Raw genomic sequence first — 21,175 nt, forward strand, 5'->3', positions numbered from 1 at the left:
TTGTAAGATAACATCCTTCTAAGGACTCTGAACTTGTATTGTAAGTTAGTTCTTTTACATAGTTTACCTTAAAGCAATGTCCTTTCTGTATGGACACAGGAAGACAGTTAATATTATGCTTTGTAACTTGGGAGTTGATTGACTCTGAATAATATTTACTCCTGGGCATATGATTTCTCAACTCAGTTCGTCTTAGTTCCTAGCACCCCAAAAGCAGGGTCCCCACGAGAGACGGAATGGATCCAGGGCAAACTATGAGCTACCCTGGCATTGAAATGGGCAAGGCTAAAGTGCCACGATACTCAACTATAAGTTGAGAACATGATCATAGACAAATGTTGTCATGATCCAAAAGTAACGAGGAGACTAGGACCCTGGTGGGGTTAGGAAGATTAACCTGGCCTGGAATGTATAGTAAGATGTCCTCAGGAAGAACCAAACTTTAAGTTTATATCTCTTACTGTTCTCATACAGAATGACATTGCTAGAAATAATAGAAGTAGATTTACTACAACTATTTAAGTGGATTACTAATTGAGGAAAGAAGAAAGCGACACACCCTTGTTTGGATTCCACTCTTGAGCAGATCTCCTAGTTATCTTCTTAGATGAGATTTTGTCCTTGAGGAATGGTCTTACCTCTTTGTTGATGTGTTAATGTTCTGACCCACCTTTGTGTTACCACCCTATGTGATTGCTATATAAACTAAGACTGTAGGAGAAGTAGGGGGAACACACAGAAGCACGGGAGAAGATACAAAGCAGGGGAGACACATAAGCAGAGCACAAGGCGAAAGAAATGAGAGCAAGCGGGGCTTGGGAGAGAGAGAAGCAGATGGGCGAAGAGACAGAAGCAGAAGTGGAACAGAGATTGGAATAAATTGCAATTGATACGAACTAGCCTGACACTGGTTCCTTCCTTCACCTGCCCATCTCCATCAGCCTCCCTGGGGTGGGGGAAGCGTCGTGAGACAACCGAACGCGGGCGGCGGGAGAAATAGAGCCCTGCTGCCCCCTCTCCTTTTGTGAACACACAACACTGGAGATTACATATGTTGCTGCAACACTGCAGGTTCTAAACAGCAGAGGTGCCAGAGGTGTATGAACCGCATATGAACATATAAACATATTATGCATATGAGCAGCATTGGTAATTGAACTAGCAGCTACACACTTGCAAGGCATGCACTTTTCTCACGGAGCTAACTTTTAGGATATACTCTGCATTCAAAGTATTTACAATTTCAAAGAAGTTAGTGTTCAAAGTAAGTAAAGGGATGTACATTATAACATTTCAGTGTCTGTACTGAACAAACCATAATGCCCAAAAGGAGAGAGAGACAGAGACAGAGACAGAAACAGAGACAGAGAGAATGAGAGAGAATGAGTGAGCGAGAGAGAAGTGCCTGCTATAGAGGCAGGGGATAGGGGTGCGGGAGGGAATCTGGAGAAATTGGTGGTGGGAAATATACACTGGTGAAGGAATGGATGTTAAAACATTATATTACTGAAACCCAACCATGAACAACTTCGTAACTGTGTATCTCATTATGATTCAACTAAAAATAAATTTAAATTATTTTAAATTTACAATTTCAGACTATTTTTTTTCTTTTTTTGGGTCACACTTGGCAATACACAGGGGTCAATCCTAGCTCTGCCCTCAGTACTTAACCCTGGCAGTGATCAGGGGACAATATGAGATGCTGGGAATCGAACCTGGGTCAGCCACATGCAAGGCAAACGTCCTACCTGCTATGCTATTGCTCCAGCCCCCAGACTATTTTTGTTTATATTTAGGAATACCACTTGTTTTGGGCCACGCCTGACCATAATTTGGAGTAGGGGGTGACTGTTCCCAGCTCTATGTTCAGGAGTCTCTACTGTCAGTGCTCAAAGGACCATGCAGAGCCAGGAATTGAATAGGAGCTTCCTGCATACAAAACTTGTGCTTCAGCCTATTGAACAATCTCTCCAACCCACGTATACAGTTTTTAAAACATGTACATTTGGCTATTTTTACTTTGTTCTGGGGCCACATTTGTAGTGTTCAGGGGATACTCCTGGCTTTATGCTCTAAGGTCACTCCTGGTGGTGCTTGAGGGACCATATGTGGTACTTAGAGTTGAGTCAGGGTTGGGCATATGCAGGACGTGTCATAACCTCTGTGCTCTCTAGCTCCTGCTTATTAGTTTTATACCTAGAAATATATCTAACCCAAAGTTGCAGAAACTGTGAACTGATTATCTAGAGAACAGATTAGAAACAGTGAGGGGAGAACAGGGTAGTTGAGGGAAAGGGAAACCATGAAATAATGATAGAGGGAAGCAAACACTATGGTGGAGAGTGTAGTATTGGAATGTTGTATGCATGGAACCCTATCATTGTCAGTATTATAAATCACAGTGACTAAAATAAAATAAAAATGTTGTGGGGTGAGGGGATGATTGGGCCACACCTGGCATTGCTCAGGGCTTACTCTTGTCTCTGCACTGAGAGGTCACTCCGGAGGGTTTTGAGACCATATGAAATGCCGGGGATCAAACCTAGGTTGATGACATGCAAGGCAAGTGCCCTACCCATTGTACTATGACTTTGGTCCTTAAAATATAATTAAAAAATTTATATATATATATGAACTCCTTCATTGGTTCTAAAATGTCTGTCTTTCTATGTAAATGATCACAGACTAAGTTTTCCTATAAAATTCTTTTTTTAAAAGATAATTGCTATATTTTTAATCTTATAATTAGAGCTATCATATTGTCAAATAAACATATGTAAGTGATTACTTATCCTGAACATTATTTAAGTACATTCAAGATAAGAACATTTCTTTTAGAATCGTAATTTAATTAGTAGGCTGCATATACTCTAATATGGTAAATAGATTTTATTTGGTTAAGAAATTGTTTTTCTTTACTAGTATTTTGTGTGTGTGTCTATGAACGGATATTGATGTATTGTTAAAATTTTTTTTCTTACTTGGTTTGGGTTGCAGTCACTGTTCAGAATTATTCCTAGCTATGCACCAGGCAGTTGGTCCTCGTGGTTTTTGCAGAGGATCAAACCTGGGCTTTCTGGATGCAAATCATCAGCTCCTGGTCTTTAAGCCATCCCTTTGACCACATAATTTTTTGGAGGGGAGACTCATTTGGCAGTGCTCAAGGGATACTCCTGGATCTGTGTAGGAAGTAGCCTGTGGTGATGTTCAGGAGATCATGTGGTGCAGGGATCAACCTTGCCCTCTTGTATGGAAGGCCTGTGTCAGATCTAGCTCACCAGTCCCAGTGGTTTTTCCTATATCTGATTAAATGATTCCTCTTATTCAATTTATTCTATTGTCATGAATTATGTTAAATAATATTTTCCCCCAAAATTTTATTTTATGAAATTACCATGATTTACAAAGTTATTCATAGTTGGGTTTTAGGCATATAATATTCCATCACTGAACTGGCCACCAGTTTCATCTTCTCCCAACCAGTGTTCTCAGCTTCTCTCTCCTAGCCCCAACATCATCCCAGCCTGCTATTTCTTTTTTTTTAACTTTTTTCTTTTTTATTCAGAATGTTAATTTAATTTTATTATTTTATTATTATTTTCCCCCACCCACCCCTCTCTTTTGACTCACCGTGAGATACAGATACAAAGCTTTCATATTTGAGCTTTGGTCATACAATCATCAAACACCCATCCCTTCACCAGTACACATTTTCCACCACCAAAGTCCCCAGTATTTTCCCATTCTCACCCCTGTTCCAACCCTTCCCCTGCCTGTGTGGCAGACAATTTACCTCATGCTCTTTCTCTGCTTTGCTTGCATTCAATATTTCAACACAAATCTCACCACCGTTCAAATCTGCTGAAAAGGCAATGCTAGACGATTTGTTTTGTATTGCTTATTATGGATAGAATATAATGTCTTGGAAACTCTGTGTAATTCTCTTCCGGGGAATTTAGTTTACAGTCTCTGGATCTTGGCCGTTTGATGAGATTGCATGGCACCGGGGACAATCTGTGGGTGTGACTGCCAAGCTACTGGAAAACTGGGGACCTAGGGAAAGGAGGCCCAGTCCCAATCCACGTGGGCCTGAAGATGTCAGTCACAGGTACCCACCTACATCTATGCTGCAGACCCTAACTGTGTCTTTTGATCTCTTTCAAGATTTATGAGTCTCTGAAATAAGGTCAATGAGTCAGCTTATATAGCTGAGCTGGAGGTGGCTTGTGGGTGTGGCTCCCACACACCTAACTTTTGGCCGTTTAATTTCTTGGTAAATTTGCCCCAAGTTGTTGGGTGTTGGGGTCTGGCCAAAAGCACAGCAGCAATTTGGGGGTATTCTTGTTTTTGTTTGTTTGGTTTTTTTTTCTTTTTGGGTCACACCTAGCAATGCACAAGGGTTATTCCTGGCTCTGCATTCAGGAATTACTCCTGGCGGTGCTCGGGGGACCATATGGGATGCTGGGAATCGAACCTGGGTTGGCCACGTGAAAGGCAAACGCCGTACCCGCTGTGCCATCGCTCCAGCTCTGGTACCTCTGATTCTTAACCTGGTTGTCAGAGTATGGCCAACTGCCCCAGTGCAGCTTGTGTTTGTATGGCACAGGAGCTGAGAATGGTTTTTACAGATGAACATTTGCCACTGATTTTATGGAATATTAACTTTGAAGACCAGTGACAAAATTATAACCCCCCAAGAGATTTCTGTTCTCAGTAGTAACCCCTCTTTTTGAATGTTTTTTAAAAAATATGAAAATGTGTTTTTTCTTGTTGCTTAAGTACCTACATAGATTATTCCTTTTTTCCCTTTCTTTTTTAAACATACATTTTCTTTTTCTCTTTTTATATAAGACCACACTTGACCGTGTTGGGGGTGGGGCTTTGGGGTCACACGGTGATAAATATGGAATTCAACTCCATAACTTGTTATACTCCTTGGCTCTTGATTTAAAATTGTTTTTTTAAAAAATATTTGGGTGGTACTTGAGATTGAGCCCAGGGAGAAAATCATAGGAAACACACATTTCGCCAGTATCGACCCCTGTGAAAATCTTGATTTTGTCTTCTGGCCTAAAAAAGCCTAAAATGTTTACTATTGTTTCTTTATGGAAAAAAAATTGCTGTTGATTTCTTATTACACTGAGCCTGAAGATTTGAAAAGTTAAAAAGAGCTGGTTAATTACAAGTGGGAGATGGATAGCAGAGGGGAAGCAGTCTGAGCCTTGGGTGATGACACTATTGAGTGGGTTGGGAACAGGGATAAAGAAGAGAAACCTGTACCTATCAGCTTGTCATTTGAAGGTGTGAGACAGCTTTGGTACCTGGATGGTAGCTGCTACTTAGATAAACTTGCAGTCACTTTTTACATAGAGCGTGTGTAAGTTTATGTATTTCTTGAATTTCAAATTTTATACAATTTCATTCTTATTACATTGTTATAAAATACTTCATTTTCCTTTCATACTTAGGATTTCATGCAGAGCCTGGCAAGCTAGCCGTGGCCTATTCGATATGTCAAAAACAGTAACAACAAATCTCACAATGGAAATGTTACTGGTGCCTGCTCGAGCAAATCGATGAACAATGGGAGACAGTGCAGTGCTGGAAGCCTGAAGTTACCATCAGGCTGCTGATGCACTCACCCCACAGGTACAGGTTGACCTGCTGGTGGCCCCATACCACCTCCAGCCTGCCATTTTATTTTATTTTTATTTATTTTTTTTAAATTTTATTTTATCAGCATGTGGAAAGTTACAAAGTTCTCAGGTTTATGTCTCAGTTATACCATATTCAAACACCATCCCTTCACCAGTGCCCATATTCCACCACCAAAATCCCCGGTATACCCCCCACCCCCCACCCCAACTGTATAACTGATGAATTTCACTTCATTTTCTCTTCACCTTGATTACGTTCCATATTTCAACACAAAACTCACTATTGTTGTGGGAGTTATACCCCCAAACAAGATAACCCTATTAAGGAAGCATTTGATAATTAGTTTTCCATTAAAAGATGGTATGTTTTCAGGTTTTAGAAAAGGTCGCACGGCTGCGTGAGCAGCTGCGCGGCTCGGATGTGTCCCAGTCCTGAATCCCGGAGCCGTGTTAGTTGCTGCTCAGTGTTGCCAGGGCTCCATCTGGAGAAGGTACTGTGGCTGCACCTCCTCCTTCCGGCTCCCCGGTGTTGTTGGCCCCAATTTGGGTCTGGAGCATTTTCCGGGCCGCGTTGCTCACCAGACTGCCTGGCCGCTTCTCTGTTGATTGTGGCAAGATCCAGCCTGCTATTTTATTTTATTTTATTTTATTTTATTTTTTTAAAATTCTTTTATTAATTCACCATGTGGAAAGTTACAAAGCGTTCAGGTTAAAGTCTCAGTTATACAATGCTCAAACACCCATCCCTTCACCAGTGCACATATTCCACCACCAAGAATCACGATATACCTCCCCTCTTTCCCCCACCTCCCCAGCCCCCCACCCCGCATGTGTAACTGGTAAATTTCACTTTACTTTCACTTTACTTTGATTACATTCAATATTTAAACAAAAAAAATCACTATTATTGATTTGGAGTTTCTCCCCCCTAAAGTCGATCTGCTGAAAAGAAAGCATTTGGTAATTTGGTTTCCATTGCTGAGAATGAAGAGATATGAAGTCAGGAGGCCGCACTAGCAGCAGCATAGTTTTGGATTTCTGTATTTTAGTATTTTAGTAACTAAGTCCAGAGAAATGTCTGCCAGGAATCGCAACATTGTAAGCTTGTACCTCTCAGCTACTTTATATTCCACATATGAGTGCGATCTTTCTATGTCTGTCTCTTTCTTTCTGACTCATTTCACTCAGCATGACACTTTTCATGTTGATCCACTTATATGCAAATTTCATGACTTCATGTTTTCTGACAGCTACGTAGTATTTCATTGTGTAAATAGACCAGAGTTTCCTTAGCCAATCATCTGTTTTCGGGCACTCTGGTTTTTTCCATATTGTGGCTATTGTAAACAGAGCGGCAATGAACATGGAAATGCAGATGTCATCTCTACTATACCTTTTTGCCTCTCTGGGATATATTCCCAGGAGTGGTATTGCTGGGTCAAATGGGAGCTCAATTTCTAACTTTTTGAGAATCGTCCATATTGTTTTCCAAAAGGGCTGAACCAGTAGGCATTCCCACCAGCAGTGAAGGAGAGTCCCTTTCTCCCCACATCCACACCAACACCGGTTGCTTTTGTTTTTTGGGATGTAGGTCAGTCTCTGTTGTTTGAGATGATATCTCATTGTTGTTTTGATCTGCATCTCCCTGATGATTAGTGATGTTGAACATTTTCTCATGTGCCTCTCAGCCATTCGGATTTCTTCTTTGGAAAAGTTTCTGTTCATTTCATCACCCCATTTTTTGATTGGGTTGGCAGTTTTCTTCTTGTGGAGTTCAACCAGTGCATTGTATACCCTTGTTATCAACCCTTTATCGGATGGGTACTGCATAAATATCCTTTCCCATTCTGTAGATTGTCTTTGTATTTTGGTCACTGTTTCTTTTGAGTTGCAGAAGCTTCTTAGTTTGAGATAGTCCCATTTATTTATCTTTGTATTCACTTGCTTGGCCAGTCAGCCTGCTATTTTAACAGGTACCTTTTTAAGTTTGGGTCTCATGATTTCAGTGTTGTTTATTCCGTGGTTTGGATATTTAGCTCTATCATACCTTAACACTGACAATGTATATTAACACTCTCCCCTGTTACTTTTCATCTACCTCTTCTCCCACTACCCTCCACTCATGGTCTTTCCTTCTCCTCCCTATACTTTGAGACCAAGGGTGATCTAGGTATTCCCATCCCACCCCCCCAACTTAAACCATTGCATTTTCTCATTCAGGTACTCTAAATGCCACATGTAAGTGATATTACCCAGTGTTTATCATTATTCTTTTGATTTACTTCATTTAATATGTGGTGAAATCAGTTTCTTTTTTTCCCCCTAGTTTTGGGGTCATACCTTGCCTTGCTACCGAGAAACTTCAGCTTAGTGTTTGAGGGATTGGTACTGATAGTGCTCAGATGAACCATGTGGTATCAGTGAAAGAATAAGTTCTAAAATATAAGGCTTGGGTCAGTTACACTGTCAGAAGAAACACAATAACAGGCTGCTGAAAGTTTTGAAATTAGCTAGGCCCCAGTTTCAGAACAGGCAGATGCAGTTTCCCCGAAATGAGACAATTATCAAAGACAAATCTCGGGACCCACCAACCGCCATGTGCCGTATCAGCAGCTTGTGTGCCAAGAATAATGGCTGTTAGACCACAGAGTATGTGCAACTTATGTAACAATATGCTATATAATGTCCACTAAAACTAGAGTCAGGGTCCTTATCCTGAGGCCACTTTGTCGGTGGGGACTTGAACTCTAGCTCAAACTAGCAATAAAATTCCTTGCTTTTGCATCACAAGAGTGGTCTCTTTCCTTATCCTGAATCCCAGCACAACAAGAGGACTAAAGTACATGTTCTAGCCCCTTGAACTATCTCCCTTAAATTTTTACATTATTCAAAACACAGCATTTTCATAATTTATTTCCTAAGTATAATTTGTCCTTTGTTAAAAAACAAACAACTAATTTTCAGGTTGGGAATGTAACAAAGCATAAGGTCCTGGGCTCAACCCTTAATATCACACACATATACACAGTAAAAAGACATTTTTCATAATTTTGGAACTATATTCAAACATGTTTTCTTATGATTATAAATATAGATTATAAATATAAAAGTCTTTGATAGTTAAAAACAACCCTTTTGAGGTAGTTTTATTAATCACCCATCTTATTTTATTTTTATTTTAAAATTTCTATAGGATGTTTTCATGAATTGCCTGTGCTACTATCTTTTTCACAACCTACCACTTTTTCACAGATTAACCTAATTACTTCACTATATCCAAATTATAGGAGCCTGTAAATATCTAACCACCTTATTGTTAGTCTCTCCAGTTGATGGAGCTGTAGTAGCAACTGCATTTAATTCTTGTAGTCAATAGTGTTATACAATTTTATTAGGAGTTTGATTTTGTATGGTCGGTTACAGCAACAACCTTTGAGATTAGGTCTTTAGAAAAGACGTCACCATTTCTTGCCCTGTCTTTCCCCTCCTCGTTTTGTATGTTTTTGTCAACAAGAAGCAAATATCTTTCAAACCTGACCACTCTCTTAAGTTTTCTCAAGCCACCCAAACAACTGTTTAGTATCCAGGAATTGTCAGGATCAACTTTTACTTTGTTTACAATGCATTTGATCCCTTCTCTGCTTTCCTATTTTCCATCAATATCTTCCCCAAACTTCATTTCACTGGATTCTTTTTTCTTCCCTTCCTCCTTCCCTCACTACCTTCCTTTCCTTTCCCTCCCTCCCTTCCTTTCTCCCTCCCTCCCTTCCTTTCTCCCTTCCTCCCTCCCTCTGGTTTTTGGGCCACATCTGGCTATGTTTAGGGCTCACTCCTAGCTCTATACTCAAGGATCATGGCTCATGGGGCCAGAGGTCAGGTGGGAGACCACATACGGTTCCAGGGATTGGACCTGGGTCGACTGTTGTGAGGTGAGAAAGAATCTCTTATGTGCCATGACAGGCTGCACTTCAACAAAACAAGTAGTAGGCCTAAGTTTCTGGTCCCTCCTTTCCCCCCCACCCCCCCCCCCCAAAAAATAACATTACCTGAGACAGTACTTGGCCATAGCTGAAAATCCCCTTGATGCCTCTAGCCAGTCCTATGATAAGTAGGATATCTCTGGGCACAGCAGGTAGGCATGACCAGTTAGCTCATAGACTGCTTCATTGCAATTCTTGGGAAAACTGCCAACTGTAATGAACAACTGTCCCAACTTTGCTTATGTAACCATATGCTATATAATATTCCCTGGAAATTGGATCCGGGTTCTTGTCAGACTCTACTGTGTAGAATGAGGCTTGGACCCTAGCTTGGGCTAGCAATTAAAGGCTCCTTTGCTTTTGCATTCTCACTTGTGGAACTGTGAACAGGAAACCCAGAACCACTGCGTGCAAGACAAGTACCATACCCACTATACTATCTCTCCAGTTCCTGACTTGTTATTTAATTGCACAGACTCAAGCTTGGGACAATTTAAGATGACTCATCCCATGTTTCATTGGATTATTTTCCTATGTAGAATAAAATGTGTGGATGGGAGACTAGGATCTAAACTGCACTTTTCAACTTTATCCTCAAGGTAGGAGATGATCATACTGAGTGCATGCCACTTTCAATATTTAAAATTATATAAATAACATACCAATATGGTTACACTGGGTGAAAGTGTGGTATACATTCAGAATGGAATACTCCTTAGCCATTTAAAAAATTTAAATTCTGCCATATGCTATAAACAGGAATGAGCCTAAAGTGCATTCTTAGTGAAATAAAATGATCAAACACATTATTTCACTGATATGTGTTGGAGAAATGAAACAAATGAATGAAACAAATAAAATATAACTAAACCTTTAGACTGTAAAACCAAATTAGGGGTTACTGGAAGGAAAGAGGAAAGGAGTTGAGAAAAATAAATCGAATTTAAAAGGGTCAGTTGTATAGTGAATCACAGATTTGGACTTTCAATGGTGAACTTAATGCAGTACTTAATGTAGTCTGACTTTTGCCATTTGCACTACTGCTTTTTAGGGGTAATCATTCTTTCTTAAAAATTTATTGAATCATTGTGAATTAGAATTAGAAAATTGTTCATGATTTAGTTTCAGGTGTATAGTGTCCCAATCCCTTCACCAGTGTTCTGGGGCCTGAAAAAAACAATGCAGAAAAGAATCTGCACTCTTATATTCATTGCAGCACTATTTATAATAGCCCAATGTGGAAATAACTCTTATTCTTAAGGACATCTTTCCCATGCCATTTCTATACATTTTTATCCTCTACTGTATAAAAGACACTGCCTCATTTTAGAAGTAGAAAACAAAGTAAAAGCTGAGGGGAGACAAGTGTTGACAAAGTGGGCCAAAGCAGGTTGAACAACCGTTTAGTAAAGCCAGTAGTAAAATCTTGTCAGATTGTGGGCTGAGTTTGGCTCACACAAGATTCTGGTATTGCACTTCCGTCGGATGAGTTAACTGTTAAACAGTTTATAGGTGGGAAGGAAGGTGCAATCAAGCAATCTTTTTTTTTTTTTTTTTTATTAAATCAAGCAATCTTGAGGGATTTGTTATCTTGATGGCAGCGACAGAAAATCTAGCAAAGGGATATATAACTGTAAATGTTTTTTTTTTCTTTTAAAGAACTGTCGTGGGCAGTTTGGTTTGTCAATAGTTTGTGAAACGAAAAGCCTACCACCAAATTTCGGTCCAAAACCCGCAACCCACGCGTGTCTATTAGACTGGCCGGGAGTTCGAGGAGCAAGACAGCAAAGGATGCAATAAATGTCGGGGCCTCAGGAAACAACCCAGCAGCCAACCCCGAGGGCGAAGGGCACGTTCTTAGAGCAACCAGGAAACGCGCCTGCGCAAACAGCCGCGGGGCGGGGCCGAGGGCGGGGCCTGGGCGCGCAGGGCGCCTGCGCAGCGCGCGGGGTGGGGGCGGGGACCCGTGTTTGTTGTTCGGCGGCGGCGGCGGCGGCGGTGGTAAGATGGCTGCCAACGGGGGCTCCGCGGCGTCGTCGGCGCTGAAGGGGTTAATCCAGCAGTTCACCGCCATCACCGGTAAGAGACGCGGTTACCGGAAGGTGGAAGGTGGGGTCCGCTCTCCCTCCGCCAGCCCCTCGGGGTGGCCCTACCGAGGAGGCGGCGTGGGGCCCCGGGACGGCCTCTCCGCCCCCCGCCGGCCGTGCTCTCGGCGCCGGCCTGGGCCCCCGCTCCCGCCGCCGCCGCCTGCCAACGGCCAGGCCGGGCCGCTGCTCGCCCGAGCCGCCGGCCGGAGCTCCCGGGGAGTGCGTCCCCCCCCCCCACACACACACCCCAGCGGGAAGGCGTTGCCCGTCTCCCCGCATAAAACCTGAGACGGGGACGTCGGCACCGGGGCTTCCTGCTTATCACACACGAGGAGGCCCAGTGCTGTGCGAGAAACGCCCGTTCCTCAGTGCCAGGAGCCCCCGGCCCTCATCTTCCTTCTCCCTCAGGCCCCCTGCGTAGGCGCATGCAGGTGCTCTCGCCGCCGGAGCAGAGGCCCCGAGCCGTGCTCTGAATTCCCTGTCTCCCTGACGGGGCTGAACTTTTTTTGCATGAGTTATTAGGGGGCGGAGCGAGTGGTGAAGTTGTCTGGAGAGTGATGGGGGTGCTCCGTGCTCCCTAGTGGGTTTGGCCGCCCGAGTTTGCCATTTTGAAAGGAGGTCAGAATGTTAGTTCCCGGCCATAGCATGCTTTGGTAATTGGTTAGCTGCAGAGCGGGTCCTCTGTTAATAATATACCTAGAGTTCAACGTGCAAGATCTCTTTAAGAAAAATGTTACGTTATTTTAACAGGTTGCCGTTCTGTGTACATCCTTAATAGAGCTAGGTCTATCTTGCTCTGCAGTGAGAGCTTGTTCGATGTATTATCTAGTTTGCTATGTATGCATGAAATATCCATCCCATTTGATACAGTGAAGTTTCAAGTGAGGAATGAAAAAACTTTTCTTGATATTTTGAACTTTTGTGATTGGATTGACGATTGTCCGCTGTTTAAGCAGATCACCTATTGGGGACTTTATGAGATTATTGTGTATATGTTAATATTGAAGCATTAAGTTTATAGAAAATTATTAGTAAAATAATTTTAGTATTTTTATATAAAAATATTAGACCAGATATAAAAATAGTAACCGTAGTTAATCCTTCTTTGTTTGTAGTTGGGACACACCCTGCTCATGGCCCCACCACTAGTAGCTCCACCACACTTCTGCTTGCCTTCCAGCCCTTTGAACTATTTGCCTGTCTGTCCTCCGTCCCCCCTTGTCACTGCCTCTGTGTCTGTCTCTCTGTCTCTCTCTTTCTCTCTCATTGTGCTGGGAATTGAGCCCATGGACGCACACTTGAGAGCCTTTCCTACCACTGAGCCTATCTATCCCCTGCTCCATAATTCATCCTTCCTTTGAATTTTCTGCAAGTGTTAGTTTAAAACAGTGGTCTATAACCACTGGTCTACAGAGGGTTTCACATCTGTAGGATGTTGGAAAGCACTGATCTACTGCCTTGGTTATAATTGCCAGTCAGTGGACCAGTATGCAGAACAGGAGCCAATTAGCAAGTATAAAATGGTTGAAGAATGTTGGTTGGTTAAAATGTTGGTTGGTTTAAAATGCCATCCATTTCATTTAGTTTTCCATGCTGACTACCCCTGTTAGGAACGCTGTTGCTGTTAGCCTTACATTTCATACAGTACAACAGTTAGACAAATTCAAAGTGAAGTGACTCTGTTGCTTCAGTTCTGTTTCTGACTGCATGTCTTGTTTATGGCTACATGTGTTATTTTCTGTTCATAGTCCTTCCTATTCCTGAATCAGCCCATCAATAGGCTGGAGACTGTTCTTAGTGATATCTGGAAGTGTGTAAAAGGAAAAATACCTTAAATTGTTGTTAGTGTATTTATTAACTTTCGCAATTTTCTTAACAAGATAGTGTTTATTAGAAATACACAATAGATCCTTTAACCATTTTCACATATTTAAAAAGAAATATTGGGGGCCGGAGCGATAGCACAGCGGGTAGGGCGTTTGCCTTGCATGCGGCTGACCCGGGTTCGATCCCCGGCATCCCATATGGTCCCCCAAGCACCGCCAGGAGTAATTCCTGAGTGCAAAGCCAGGAGTAACCCCTGAGCATCGCTGGGTGTGACCCAAAAAGCAAAAAAATAAAAAATAAATAAAAATAAAAAGAAATATTGGGCTTCTGTGTATATATTTTACTTTGTAAAGTTTGTGAGAAGAGATGCTAAAAGGTTATCATCTATATCCTTTTATCCGCTTTCAACACTCTGTTCTTATCTAGACTGATCATTGCCAACTAGTATCATAGTATGACTCGGTATTGCAAACCATAATGCCTAAAATGAAAGGGGAGAAGGGGGGGAGGGAGAGAGAGAGAGAGAGAGAGAGATGGATGCTTGCCATAGAGGCAGACTGGGGTGGGGGTGGCTTGAATGGGTGGGAGGAAAACTGGGGACATTGGTGCTGGGAAATTACGCTGGTGAAGGGATGGGTGTTGGAACATTGTATGACTGAAACACAATCTTGAACAATTTTATAATGCTCTATGTCATGATGATTGAGTAAAAATAATTTAAAAAATTGTGATAAAAGGATTTTTGATAAGCAGCTAATGAATCAAACTGATTTTAAGAGCTCTATTCTCAAAAAGATTTGTCTCTGAAAACTCACCATTCTGATAAAAGCAAAAACATTAAAAAAAAAAAATTCAAGTCTTGGGCTCAGGGGTAAAGTACATGTAGGAGACCTGGCTTGGAGGCCTGCAAAATACGGACATGCACATACACAGAGGCATGGGTGCATACAGACACACGTGCACACACACTGAACACACATTGCAGGACAAAAGGTTGTTTTATTTCTCATCAAATAGAGCATATCTCTAAGTGAAGTAATTATTAATGTTTTAAAATTTCAAAAATACATCAGCAGGACATGAATTTTGGAAAAAAAATTGTCCCAAATAACAATTATTTTGCATGTTCTATTTTTTTTTCTGCTTTTTGAGTCACACCCGGCGAGATGCTTAGGGGTTACTCCTTGCTCATGCACTCAAGAATTACTCCTGGTGGTGCTCAGGGGACCATATGGGATGCTGGGAATTGAACCCGGGTCCGCCACGTGCAAGGCAAACGCCCTACCTGCTGTGCTATTGCTCCACCCCCAACATATTCTAATTCTTGTTGATGTACTTGATTTTCATGGTGTACGTTATGTAGACATAATTTAGAATTCTGAAATTGTCAATTACTGTTATATTATTAATCAGATCAAACCCTTTGAGTAAGCATATAGCTAAGAGAAATGATAGTCTTTGAAATAATAGCACTGAAAAGCTGTATCTTATTATGGTTGGTTTTATAGTCATTTGAATCTACATAATAAAACCAGTCCTGTTTGTAGTAATATCACATTTTATTATATTACTGTTTGATCTCCTGTGATACTTATCAGACATTTTTAGTCATATTCTCAAAATTTGAAGAACGATCATACTTCTAGATATGGAATTCCAAAAGAACAATTTAATGAAAAGTTTTGAACCATAACAGTATCCCATCAACACCAGTGTGAGTGGTCACACACTTTGCAATATGCAGTGATTTAATCAAAATTGGGGACCTGAGACCTAGGTCGTTTTAGCTTATTCCTTGTATATATATGAGTGTTTTTTGGTTCCATCCCCAGCATTCTCCTACTTCCCCCTCCTCACCCATTACACAGTAATTCATGAGCTGGGGGACATTGAAGAGGTAAAATTAAACAGGTAATCATAAAGGACAGAGTGTGAGAAAATAAAAAGTGGAGTCTGATAAAGATACAAGGTTCGCTGACATAGAATCATTTAATGTTTTGTGAGTTGTAGAGGAACTTTAGTTGAATCTTTTAAAGATGTTTAACAAGCCCATGATATTTATTATAGAAATTTAAAAACTGCTATATGTAGTATTTGGTTTTGTAGCCATCTTGCATTCATATTCTTTTTCATCAGTACATTTGTCTTGGATTAGTTTTAAAATATTTGGAATTCTGAGAATAAATAAAAGGTAATAATGCAGTTTGAGCAGAAACTTAAGGAGGTAAGCAGTACCTTTTTATTGCGTTGTAAATGGTTCAGCATTTATTGATAGAAAGCTTTGTGCCAGGCATGGCTCATACAACTGTGAGCATTACCTGGAGTCTATCCTCAGAAAACTTAAAAGATTAATGTGAATATGATCGTATATTGTAATACAGTGGGAGAATGGTAAGGAGCTGGTAGGAGCACAAAAAAAAAGGTAGGAATTGTTTTTTAAAACATTTTTCTGGTTCTGGAGCCACATCTGGTGGTCTGAGGTTTTATTACTGGCTCTGCGCTCAGTAATCAGTCTTGGCAGGACTTGGGGGACATATGGGGTACTGGTATTGAAGCCAAGTTGGCTGTTTGCAAGGCAAGTGCCCTACCTGCTACACCCAGGCCCAAAGTATAGAAGGTTTAAAAAGAAACCTGCTCAGAAGAAATAATTCTGTGGTGTGGGCGGGTGCTCCCCATGGGTGCTGGAGTGGTGGTAGGGTGCCACCAGGAATACACCAGTAGAGCTTGGAATGCCACATGCTAGGGACTGAACCCAGGCCACTGTGCATGTTCTGACCTTTGAGCCAGTATCTTCTTGGCCCTAGAAATATTTTGGATTTTGTTGTTTTGTGGCATGGGGTTTGAGTTGTGCCAGTGCTCAGGGGCTCCTTGAGTTGTTTCTGTGCTCAGAGTGACTCCTTGTAGTCATGTGAAATGCTAGGAACTCACCTGTGTCACAGCTGCAACTAGGTCAGATGCCTTAACTCTTTTACTGTCTCTGATTCCCTAGAAATAATTTGGCTGAAACCTAAAGTATGTTTTTGGCCGAAGGAAAATGTGAAAAGGGAGAGAGATGGATAGTCAAGAAATACACAGAGAGGGAGAGAGGGAGGGAGAAGGAGAGGGGTTTGTTTTAAGATGGAGGAAGGCCAGGGGAGCTCTCACACAATGCATACAGGGCTTTGGGAACATTTGAAAGATACTTAGCTAATTGGGCCACAGTCCTGGAGGGCTTACTGTGTGTGGCCCAGAGATGTGGTGCTGCTCGGCCAGGCCAACCCACAGGAGGCCACCAGGGCAATCCTAGGGGTGTTTGGGGTCCTTTGGGACTCTACCCACCAGTGCTTCAGGTGCTTTCAGGGTTACACCCCGTAGTGCTGAGAGGACATGTTGTGCAAGGGTTGAATGTCAGTTTTGACACATGCACTTCTGACTGCTACATTGTCTCGCTGGTCCCACCAATAGTTTCTTAAAGAAAAACTAAGTGCCCCCAAAGAGAGTGAAAATAAGAATGCATATATAATATAAGCCCAGGTTTTAAAATGTTTATTTTTGTTTTATAAATTACATTTGGAAGTGCTCAGGGATCATACCTTCTGCTGTGCAAAACATGCACTCCAGCCCATTGAACTAGCTCTGTGGCCCCTCAGGCCATTTTATATTTTCTTAAATCAATGGCATCTGACCCAGGTTTTGATCCCCAGCATTGCATATGGCCTCCTGAGCCCACAGGAAGGAAGGAAAGGAGCAAAGGAGGGAGGGGATGGAAAGGGAGGGAGATTTTCTATTTGAGTGCTCAGAAAAGTCCAATATGGAGGCAGTTGCGGTTAGACTTTTACTTGATTTGTTTTTTTTTTTTTTTTGCTTTTTGGGTCACACTGGGCAATGCACAGGGGTCACTCCTGGCTCATGCACTCAGGAATCACCCCTGGCGGTGCTCAGGAGACCATATGGGATGCTGGGAATCGAACCCGGGTCGGCCGCGTGCAAGGCAAACGCCCTACCTGCTGTGCTATCACTCCAGCCCTTACTTGATTTGTTTTGGGGAGAGGGTTCCTAAAGGGGCTCAGAAGTCCATGGGCCCCACCAGCCATTCTCTCCCTCGTTGGCCATAGGTTCAATGCAAGGGTCCAAGGATGCTGCAGTGCTAGGTCCAGCAGTGCCAGGGAAACCGATGCACAGGAGCCTCTATGACTGCACCTCATGATGCTCAAGAGGACCATGTTGTGTAGAAGGTTAGGTATGCACCTATCCACTATTCTGGCTCCTGCTCCCTTCATTTATTTCTTATAACTGCCACACATTCATATTTCCTTGGTGAGTGATCTTGTTTCCTTTGTTATTATTCCTGAGGGAAATGGAAAACCCAAAGATAACCCTTTTAGGGTTCCTCTTCCACTGGAGTAAGAAGGAGTCTGTGGAGGAATGTTTTTCTTTTTATAATCACTACGATTGCTATGTATTCTCTGTTTTCCTCATAAAAGTGGGATTTTTTTCTTATGTCACTGAAAATAATGTAGATAGTAGGCATAAGGGAAAGTCTGAACTATCTCTTGATTCTTCCAGCTATGTCTGAAATAAGGCCTGCATTACATTTTTTTGACTGTTCCTATATCATATCATTAAGTGATATCAGGAAAGAAGTAGCCTTAAGAGGGCTTGGAGCTTTGGTGCCTTTATGCTTTTAGCACACTTAGATCCAATAGTAACAAGTGATAGTAATAGTAACAAGTAATTGTTACAAGTAATATGCACGCAGCTGACCTGGGTTCGATTCCTCTATCCCTCTCAGAGAGCCTGGCAAGCTGCCGAGAGTATCCTACCCGAGAGTATCCTACCCCCACGGCAGAGCCTGGCAAGCTACCCATGGCATATTCGATATGCCAGAAATAGTAACAGCAAGTCTCACAATGGAGATGTTACTGGTGCCTGCTTGAGCAAATTGATGAACAGCAGGATGACAGTACTACAGTGCAGATCCAAGGAAGAAAATACTAAGAACAATTTTTTTTTCTCTTTTTGGGTCACACCCGGCAATGCACAGGGGTTATTCCTGGCTCTGCACTGAGGAATCACCTCTGGCGGTGCTCAGAGGACCATATGGGATGCTGGGAATCGAAACCGGGTCGGCCGCATGCAAGGCAAACGCCTTACCCGCTGTACTATTGCTCCAGCCCCTAAGAACAAATTTTAAAAAGATGCATTTGTGTGGGGCCGGAGCGATAGCACAGCGGGTAGGGCGTTTGCCTTGCACGCGGCCGACCTGGGTTCGATCCCCAGCATCCCATATGGTCCCCCAAGCATCGCCAGGAGTAATTCCTGAGTGCAAAGCCAGGAGTAACCCCTGAGCATCGCTGGGTGTGACCCAAAAAGGAAAAAAAAAAAAGATGCATTTGTGGTGACAAAACAGTAAATTAGGACTTCAGACATAGGTCGTAGCTTACTGAGTGTTGAGTTCCTAATTTTTGTTTTTTTTTTTTTTTTTTGAGTTCCTAATTTTTGTGTACTCCACCTCCCAAATGCATATTGAAATCCTGACCCCAATGTGATGATAATATCAGGAGGTGGTGGGGCTTTGGGAGGTAGTGAGGTCATAACGATGGAGCCCCTCATAAGAAAGATTAGTGGTCTTTAAGAAGACCCAGAGAAATCTCTTGGTTCTTCTACTGTGTGAGGATACAGTTAGAAAACAACTGCCTGTGAATTGGGAACTGGATCTATGCCAAAGACTAGATATGCTTGTTCCTATGAAAAACGTTTGTTTATGGCACTCAGTACATATAGGGCGTTTTTATTTTATTTAAGGTTTCTTGTTGCTATCTTAAATAGTGAGATTTCAAAATAAGTCCATTTAAATAAGTTTACATATATTTTAAATCTGCAAACTTGATTTATTAGTGCCCCATTCCTTCTTTCCCACTTCTCTTCTCTTCATTACTACTATGGTGTGCTGGGCATCATACATTCAGTGCCGAGCAGTAGTCTGAGATTTTGCTGGATATTGAACTAAGCCTCACACACAAAACTTGTGATCCCTGCCACCAAGCCATTTCTTTGTGCCTTAGTGCCCCCCCTTTCAAATACAGGGTTTTTCACAGAATAATTTCATTTTTCTTTGGTTTATAGCATAATTGGATGAGGAAATGCAGTTTCCGTTCACCCCAGAGTTCAGGGAGGAAAAGGACAAAGAAGGAAACAAATATAGTGGGGAAGGAATAAAATGAGAAAAAGAAGTAATGGGGAACAGAGGTCAGGGCTTTTGTTATGCTAGAGATGTGGAAGAGTAAGCAGTGGTGTAGTGGTGTATTTTTGTATATATCCAAAATACAGCTTCAAGAACACTGAAAACATGAGATCTAAGTTGCACATTACAAAGTTCAGTTGACTTTGTAATGTGCCTGTCAAGAAGGGTTGGGGGCATGGAGTATGGGAACACTGGTGGGGAAGTTAACATAATGGTGGGATTGGTGCTGAAATATTATATGCCTAAAAGTCAACTTATCAGTGTCACTTGTCATCCCGTTGTTCATCTATTTGTTTGAGCGGGCGCCAGTAACGTCTCCATTCGTCTCTCTCGTGCTAGTGTAGCTCAATGGCGTCTGCTCGCTCCAGGAACACGAAGAGCCTCAAACCATTCATTTAGGGTCTTGACGAAGAAGTCTGACAATCTCATAGGTGGGAGGCCACGTGTCCGGCTCATCTGATTTTCAATGTCTTAGCAAATGAGACAGCATTCCTGATTCAGTAACAACTTATCAATAACTTTGTAAATCATGTTTTTTAAAATTATAAATTATTTAAAAATACATTATAAAAGGTGTGGTATGCATGTGTTGCTCAGGCTACCTGCACACATTGCGCCCTCATCTGCCTTCTTGAGATACGTACTTTGGGCCCTCTCTGCCTCTGGAACTCTTGAGCATATTCCTCTTTCTTTCCCGTCCCCTTTCCCCCTCCCCCTTGCTCAAAATTTCCACAAAAGCTATCTTTACATCTTCAAAAGCATGAAATCCATAAATTTTGCACACACACACAAGCCAATTGCAGGATTTTGTATAGCCCATGTATTTTTTTTATTAGTTTATTTTTAATTAGAGAGTCATCGTGAGGGTACAGTTATAGATCCATACATCTTTGTGCTCATGTTTCCCCCATACAAAGTTCGATAACCCATCCCTTCACCAGTGCCCATTCTCCACCACCAGTAAACCCAACATCCCTCCCCCCCTCCCCAGTCCCATCTCCCCCCACCCCACCCTGCCACTATGGCAGGGAATTCCCTTTTGTTCTCTCTCTCTGATTAGGTGTTGTGGTTTGCAATAAAGGTGTTGAGTGGCCATTGTGTTCAGTCTCTAGTCTGTATTCGGCCCGCATCACCCTTCCCCCACATGACCTCCAACCACATTTTACTTGGTGGTCCCTTCCCTGAGTTACCCAGAATGAGAGACCAGCCTCCAAGCCATGGAAACAATCTCCTGGTACTTATTTCTACTATTCTTGGGCGTTAGTCTTATAGTCTATTATTCTATATTCCACAGATGAGTGCAATCTTTCTATGTCTGTCTCTCTCTTTCTGACTCATTTCACTTAGCATGATACTTTCCATGTTGATCCACTTATATGCAAACGTCATGACCTCATT

General features: G+C 42.0%; 1 protein-coding gene across 2 annotated transcripts in view; it reads left to right on the forward strand.

Annotated features, from left to right (window-relative positions):
- Positions 1-11,585: 11,585 nt before the first annotated feature.
- Positions 11,586-21,175, forward strand: part of UBXN7 (UBX domain protein 7) — an 85,819-nt gene continuing 76,229 nt past the window's right edge. Inside the window, exon 1 of one of the 2 annotated variants that reach the window (XM_055129282.1) lies at positions 11,586-11,719. Coding sequence is in view for 1 of the 2 variants with exons in the window: in XM_004618667.2 (XP_004618724.1) it covers positions 11,647-11,719 (73 nt within the window). In the remaining variant the exon portion in view is untranslated. The remainder of the gene's footprint in view (positions 11,720-21,175) is intronic. The other variant, XM_004618667.2, reaches the window with a different exon arrangement.

The sequence above is a fragment of the Sorex araneus genome, chromosome 2 (assembly GCF_027595985.1).
Source record: "Sorex araneus isolate mSorAra2 chromosome 2, mSorAra2.pri, whole genome shotgun sequence".
Classification (NCBI taxonomy): Eukaryota; Metazoa; Chordata; class Mammalia; order Eulipotyphla; family Soricidae; genus Sorex; species Sorex araneus.